The following is an 8,501-nucleotide window of genomic DNA, read 5'->3' on the forward strand; positions in this document are numbered from 1 at the left end:
AATCAGCAAACCTGGTAGGCAGTGTACATTTCGGATTGATTTAAAATGACATCACAACATACAGTATGTGTTGTATTGAGAAATCAACCTCAGTGTCTCAATAAATGTTGAAATACAGCAAGACAATTATAGGCACTATTTGTCTTTGAATATATACACATTTGTGCAATTGCTGAATGGCTGTGACTGCAAAGATATGCATAGAACATTTATATTGTTACTGTTATAAGGTATGCCTCTGCAGTATTTCATTATACATTAATCTAGCCTACAGTTGCTGAGTGAGATGCACACTCAGTAATATATCGGTTGCTATGGTTACAACAGAAATGCTTCTGCAGTATTGGATTATAAATTCCTCTGACCCAGCATCCCAGAGCTCTGCAGCTCTCAGTCATTGAGTGACAGCTCTAACAGACTGCACCAAATTCCAGCCAATCAGGTATAAGAACACACATACCGTGTGCCATGTCCTTTATTAATAATTTCTGTAGGATTTCTAACGTCAAACTTTTAGTGTATAGAGATATGCAGCCTGAATGGAACCATGCAATAGTCATGAATGACCTAGAAACAGGAATAACTGCATGATTTGATATTTTAAATGGCGAAGACGCGACTCCACATGCAATCTTCCAATGTGCGGCTGTCCTTGGAGGCCAATTAAAGTGGGTATAAATACACGTGCTGATTTACTCATTCTATGTGTGGCATTAACAATACATGTACAATATTAATTAGCGAACTGTGTATAGTCATATATGTTAGGGCTCACTGCAGGTTTACAAAAGCACGTGTTGTGCTTCTCCATGTCAAAATCAATAGGCTGTGTGGTCCAGTGGTTAAAGAAATGGGCTTGTAACCAGGACGAACTCGGTTCAAATCCCACTTCAGCCACTGACTCATTGTGTGACCCTGAGCAAGTCACATAACCTCCTTATGCTTGGTCTTTCAGTTGAGACGTAATTGTAAGTGACTCTGCAGCTGGTACATAGTTCACACACCCTAGTCTCTGTAAGTCGCCTTGGATAAAGTCGTCTGCTAAATAAACTAATAAATAGAAATAACAATTTTTCAAGATTGTTTTCGATTATTATATAGCCAAGAACCTTTACATTAATCAAAATGATTGTTTTATTACAAATAATTAAATTGCAGGTACAATTTACACATAATTAATCATATAAATTGTACTCCTGACTTTACATTAGTAACAAGAACATACTACAATAAATACATAAACAAATAATAATAATAATAATAATAATAATAATAATAATAATAATAATAATACAAATGACTGCTGAATAAGAAAACTTTGTTTATAGTGCTTTTTTGATGCAACTAAAATGGTAATACAACATAAGCATTAGCATGTTGATGAATTTCGAATTATTAGGAAGAAAAATCACATGGACATTGTTATTATTCTTTTACCTTGGAAACAGAGTTTAAATGAAGGCAACTAATCATACAGTATTAGAAAAAATGGAAAGGATTGTGAACCCGCTATTATGCCATTTACTGTACTCTGAGTCATATACCAGTACCTCACAAAAATGTTGACAAACCACATTATAATACAGATGTACATTTTTGAGTGTTGGGACTCCAAGCTAAATGGACTTTTCTTTATTTTTCTTGCTGTGCTCTGAAAAGCACGTGATACCTGTTTATGAATCAGATGCTCGGATCGACATGCACGAGGGTCATTTCAGCACCACGGTCAGCGACAGAAGCGAAGAGGAGTACACGTTTCAAGGACGGCCTTAAAAAAAACGAATGCATGAATTCAGAAAGATATGATATTATTAACTTTATGTATCCTTCCAAACGAGTTTAGAAAGCAAGCTAAATTATACATGTATGATCTTTTTTTTCAATTTAATTTAATTTTGTACTTTTTTTTAGCTACACTGTTGGCTGACAACCTAATGTAGCCAGTACTTGAGTTCAGCCCAATAGTTAGTAAACCCATGTATCTTTAGAAATAAATGATGACTTTTACTGATTGCATTAAAGGATAAGCTTTACAAAGCGGATGAACTATTGCTGTCCCAACTGTTGAAATTAGAAGGACATACTTACACTAACTTACACTAATGCTTTATGTTGTTTCAGGTTTCAGGTAAACACTTTACTAATACATTCTTCTTCTTCTTCTTCTTCTTCTTCTTCTTCTTCTTCTTCTTCTTCTTCTTCTTCTTCTTCTTATTGGAGTAAAGTAACTTTATTTTGTCGAAACACGACTAAACTTGTAAACAGTAAAGCACAGTATTGCTGCGTTAAATAGTTGTTCTTTCAATAGTAAAGTTTGTCTTAAAACCAATCTATAGCGTTCTGAACAAAAACATATCCTATACTTATATAATGAACACAAATCAAATCTCAAGAGTAGCCCATTCCATTAAAATATACGATGCACTGCCAAATATGCCATTAGTGACCAGTGCACATGGGAAAAGGGCAAATGCAATTTGTTGATTCAGTACAGCTCGATTGTACTGAAACAAAGACAATATCATTAATGAGGATAATTTTGTTAATTTCCCACCAAAAATCCATACATAACAAATAACTCACTCTCGGGTCTCATTATTTTGTATATCGTTTTTTTTTTTTAATATACAATATAAAACAATACGTTTTATACATTTCAACAGTATTGGCACATTGGACGGTGTAGTAACACTTTGTTGTAAAATCGTACATTCAAATAGACAGTATGAGGTTTAGTAATGTGCAATACGTCTGTTAAAGGCCAGCACCTTGGGTAGCTCCCTTTTCAATTCCGAAGATGAACACTGCTCGCTATCATTCCGTCCCCCCTCCCCAAATGAAATAAATATATAAATAAATAATCTAAAACATTGACACACTAGCTAACATGTTGGTTGCTACACTGCAGCTCTGCGTTAACATCCATTTTAAAGCCACAATGAAAGAACATTTAGAATACACCTTAGGCATGCATTTGTTTAACCACTCCTTCCCGGATATCTCCCAGTGTACTGTGATTCACAGTAGCATAAAGGGTATTTATTTTACACTGATATACAACACGAAATATCTCTTATCACTAAAAGGATACCTCTATCTATTTTGATCCACAGGCTCTAGTGCACATTACTTTTCATTATAACCCTTTACCCCACAGTCCCGATCACCGTCGTTTTACTCGGAGGTGAAAAAAAAAATCTACGCTGTCCATTTTGTTTTTAAATCTGTCTTTTTTTTAACGGTCAAGATTGATAGTCCAATGTCCATTCGCTTCCCTGGTTTCCCCTTCATTTTTCAGGTCCTGGAACACCTGAGTGAAGAAATGCGGATCGGAATTGATCATCAGCATGTTGGCACTCATTTTGTCAATGACCTGCAGGCATCGCTCCCAGAACACCTCCTTGTTGGTCTCCACTAGAAAGGGTTTTAGTGGGTAAGAAATCTCGTTACCCATGTACGAGTAAGCCAAGTAGAGGCAGGTCAGAAAGGTGGCTTGAAGTTCATATTCACTGGCGATTTCGTCGCTTACAGCATCTCTGCAAAGTAAATAGACGAACACCAGGTTAGCAGGGGTTATGAAGCCCTGGTCCTGCCAGCCCTGAATAAGTAGGGATCGGTCCACATTTCGGAACCATAGGATGATCTCGTTGGGGCTCAGCTCCTTCAGTTTGTAGCATCTTCGGCACATAAACTCGCCTAGGCAGCGCAACAGCTCTCCGGTTGATGCTTGAACAATCACTCGTCTTGGTGAGATCACGGATTTACTAGGCTGCTTTTGGACCGAGATCAACTGTTTGCCATTTTGTATTACGTTCTGAGTTTGATTCGTCTGTAGGCTCTGGTTAGGGACAGTGGGTACCGGAACCGCGAGTGGTCCAGGTTTCTGGTCCCGATGCGAACCTTTCCGATCTGGACTGGGTTGCTGCTGTGATTTTATTACATTTTCGTTGTTCAGCTGCTCGACTGTGTTGTTGTTGACCTGCGAAGGTGGAGGATTCGGGTTAACCTTCTTGGCACTTTTCTTCTTGGCCGTGGCAGCCACGAGCCTCTTCCACGTAAGGGCTGAAATTATCACTGAATGTCGCTTCAGGCTTTTCTCCGGTTTGCCATTTTTGCTGTTGGGGATAGCCGAGTAACCCCCGTCCTGCTTCTCATCCAGTATCCCTCCCTTACCCGTTCTCGGAGATAAAGAGAGTACAGTGCCCATCGTTTCTGTTATTAGCTAACACCCAGCAAACTGATAGTGCTCTTTCTGTTGTTTTGCTTACTTCTTAGAAGGACGATCAGCCTGTAAAAATAGAAACGATTTAGTGTCAGACCCTGAGATTCAATTCCATTGAACATGAATTAGTCCACTGCAGATACAGTGGGGAGGGACTGCGGGAAACCAAAGTCAAAGTGCAGCTGAGATTCAGACAGGAGATGTGGCGCTCTCAGCCACTCCTTCTGCTCCAGCCAGACAAACCCCCAGCTTCAGACGGTGAGAGAAAGGGGCTGGTCTGTTGTACTCGTTGCAAAGCAAAAACAATCATCGTAAACCCGCAAAATGGGATTAGCCGTTATAGTGTAATCAGTCAGCCAACCTGAAGAAGATATGTTAGGATTGACAGCCCCCTGTACCAATCATAAACAGCATTTTCCACACCATATTCCAACATTACAGCAAACCATTTTTAGAATAACACGGCCGAACATACAATTCTATTTTAGAAAGCTTGTCTTTATTTTGCTTTAATCTACCATGAGAAGTGGATATTTGTGAAACTATTGCTACACCGTTTTCATTTCTTTAAATATTATGAATATTTAATGAGGTAATATTGTCAGTTGTTATTTATGGCTGTCTTGTGCTTCCAAATGGCCCTTTTCCTAATGTATTTTTAACATATAGAAAATGAATTATACCACTGAGCATCATGGTTTATAGTAAACCTCTTTTAATCTGGTAACTACCATTTTCCTTAAAAATGACTGAGCTGCACACATGAAGTGTACACAGTATCATGAAGTGAGCTAGGGTGTTGCATTGCTGTGAGAACCTCATAATGACTGATCAGTAGAGACACCAGGTAGCTGTGTAGATTTATTTCATACATAAATAAATAAATAGCTTCCTCTTGTTTATTTCAGCTGTTTCATCAAATGTGTTTGTTTCCTAGTATTCTATATATATATATCATATCATCTTGTTTTAACTTAAAACTAGCCACTGTGGTCTAAAGTAATGTTTAAATGATGACATTATCAAACAAAAATGTCTGTGTAATAAGCATTTATCTTTTTTTTCACCTTTTTATTACCCTAACAACAACAAAGTGTCTATGTTACTTGATGCATTTTTACCCCGCAGTTGTATAAAATTCCTTATTATTTTGTTGACCTACCTGCTGGAAACGCACAATGCGTTCACATGTCCACTCTCAAGTCAAGAATAAATAATGTCCCCTTCTTAAAAGATTACAGTACCTGATGAGGTTTATGGTAGTCTTGACGTAGACTGTACAGTAATCACCTTGACTTCTGTCATTTGTCTTTCGCCATGTTGTTTCAAGGAATTTTAGAAACACATATTAAGCTACAGGGCATTTAAAAAAATAATAATAAAAACGGTCTATTGAAGAACCTTCCAACCTCTTATCCCTCTTATAAAGGTTTTTCAGGTTTTTATCTGCTGTCGCCCATCATGATAGTAGCTGACTTGTAACAGGAAACTGCAGCTACATTTTGTAGTTCACTCTTATTTCTTGTCCAACCGCTTGAGAGCCACATGATTATGTTGTGTGTGATGGCAGGAATGCTACAAGGAACTTCACTACAGCTGAGAAAGACATTAAGAATGCCTAACACTAGACATCCCAGAACGGTTACCATTCCCCACTATGTACAGACATGTATCCCTATGCCATTCACCTACATAGATGGGAAGACTAGGTGTATTCTGAACATTTCAAATGTGAATTAAAGAATTGGGTACCATTATTAAAAAGTACAAGAACACAGGTATGTTATAAAATGCTTACAAAAGTACATGTAATTATCTTGAAAGGAATCCTGCACTGTATTGGCACTTTTTATTGATGTGTTGACAGGAGCTGTTTGAAAAGTAAAAGACCTTTTAAATAACATAAGAAGGGAGATGCAAAACACAATACATCAATGAGGGGATATAACCTACCACAATAAAGATTATATTAAAACAAACTGTTTACAGAATACAATAGCATCAGGGTATTTAGTTAGGATTGTTAATTCCATGGATCCATTCAACATGCTACAAAATAAGTAGTGAGACATTTTACAAAACACAATAAGGGCAAATGGAATATTGGTAACTAACTATAATGTAATCTATGATCATCATTTATTGATTATAAACTATCATTTAGATTCTTGAAGGTTTTCTTTGTAGATAATTAAGAACGTTCTAGGATGGACAAAATAATGTTTCTGTGACGTTCAATTTGACCTCATTCCATCTGAACCCAGAAAAAAAAACTACAGGTGGTTGATGGTATTGTGTGGTTTGGATCTCATTTGGGTGATGGCATGGCCCATCAGGTTATTAAACACTGAAAAGGGGTCTACTCCTACTCTGCATTGTGCTGTGCTGTTGGTTAAAATAATCAATTTGGAACATAATCTTTATCTAAACAGCCTATTTATCTGAACCAAATATGCAACACACCCAGCTGTGCAGATCAGTCATTCAGCATTTCTGAATGGTCTTCCATGGTTGGATTGCAGTATGAGGCAGTTCTACTGACCAGGCCTAGGCATACACGGCCATTTGTCCAAAGTGGCACCCTGTTCTAAAAACAGTTTACACTGTATGAAGCCCATTCCACGTTAAGCATGTTCCAGTTTGGAGCACACCCTCCTGCATTGTAATGTAGGCTAAAAACTTAGCGTAACACGCATTTTTAAAGTTCTATAGCCAAAAGCTTCCTAAAGGAACATTTTCTTAATTCTATTTTTTTTAAAACTCCAGAGTGATTTCCAGAGCCACCTTAATGTTGCTGTAACACACGTACTGTGGAATGGGGCATAAGAATTTAGGAGCATTAACATTAACATGGAAATAATACAAGTAAAAAAAGTGTTGAAGACAGAGTCAGAGAAGCAGTAGAACGTATTTACACTACAAACTCTCAAACACATTTCCTGCTTGTCTTCGCTCTTTTTTTAATTAAATAATGCCTATGCATGCCCATAACATTCTATCGCTGTGGCCTGACGTTATGGAATAAATAATATTTAAAAATGATCTTTAGGTTGTCATTTAGAGTTAATGCTAGTCTGTCTCTTGTCATATTCAAATAATTACTATTTTATTATGATAATCGGTTACAAAAGGTTCAACATTTGCATTTCAGCTCTCACTGCATTTGCATTTTTTTAATACAGTTTGAAGGCCTTTCAAACTGAAGGCTGGAACAATGCTATAAAAATGTGCTCAGCTACCAGCATTATTAGTTTGATACTGTCAGTGTAAGTGATTATGACACACCATGTTAATGAAGAATAAGATTAGCTAAAACAGCAAGGTCCCAGTTAAGAGACCTAGGGATATCCAAGTTAACCAGTGTGAAATTGGACACAATTTAATACAGCAGGCAGAACAATTAGAGGACAATGCCTGATAGGATAAAACATGATTTAAGCCTGTGACACACTCCACTAACACCGATCAGCTCCAAAACACTCGATCAGCTCCAAACCACATATCCTTTGTTATTTTCTAAATAATCCTAGACATTGTGGCATGCAAATTAGACTTGGTCCTTTGATTCCCTTGGAAGGCTGAAGGCTGTGTGTACCTGAACATTGTTGCTGATCAAGTTCACCCACAATGCTGAATTATCTCTTTTCGAGATGATAATGCAACCATGGTATTGGTACTGTCTGTGGGGCGAATGTGAGAGACTTAAGACATCTCCCTTGGCCAGCACAATCCCTCTAAATCTACAGTATTATTAAGGGCTGTGTTCCTGAAGGACATTGTGTCAAAAGGCTTATGACCTGTGTAGGTGTTTTACCTCTATTTATGTGATCCTGATCTTTAAACTATTGTATTTCTCTGCAGTTTGATTATCCTTTGTTGATGAAATTGGTTACATCAGCTATGTGTTACTGTGCTTAAGTCTGGATTAGCTGCAGTACTGTATATTCCTAATATGAACTAACATTATTGTAATTGTAAATCACCCCGGATAAGGGTGTCTGCTAAGAAATAAATAATAATAATAATAAATAATTATATTTTGCAGGATTTCATGGGATGACTTGGACCGTATCTACAAATGCACTTCTTTGCAAAATAAGTTAATGGTTCTGTAGCTCCATCTCCTGGTCATTCTATGTCAGTGCAGTATTATTATTACTGCATATTTTTTTAACTGAGAGTGCTTCTTTATATTTGCCTTACTATGTTACAGTGTTTGCAACCATTCGGAGTGGTTTGGGTTCTGTTATTCCAGTATTTAGATATTATAATTGTTCTC

General features: G+C 37.2%; 1 protein-coding gene across 1 annotated transcript; it reads right to left on the bottom strand.

The window, feature by feature from the left end:
• Window positions 1-1,122: 1,122 nt before the first annotated feature.
• Window positions 1,123-4,497, bottom strand: LOC117426483 (cyclin-dependent kinase 5 activator 1-like). The gene has a single exon (XM_034044077.3). It carries the CDS (start codon window positions 4,205-4,207, stop codon window positions 3,236-3,238), a length of 972 nt encoding a protein of 323 aa, XP_033899968.3. The 5' UTR covers window positions 4,208-4,497; the 3' UTR covers window positions 1,123-3,235.
• Window positions 4,498-8,501: the final 4,004 nt, after the last annotated feature.

This window comes from Acipenser ruthenus, chromosome 11, assembly GCF_902713425.1.
Source record: "Acipenser ruthenus chromosome 11, fAciRut3.2 maternal haplotype, whole genome shotgun sequence".
NCBI lineage: Eukaryota > Metazoa > Chordata > Actinopteri > Acipenseriformes > Acipenseridae > Acipenser > Acipenser ruthenus.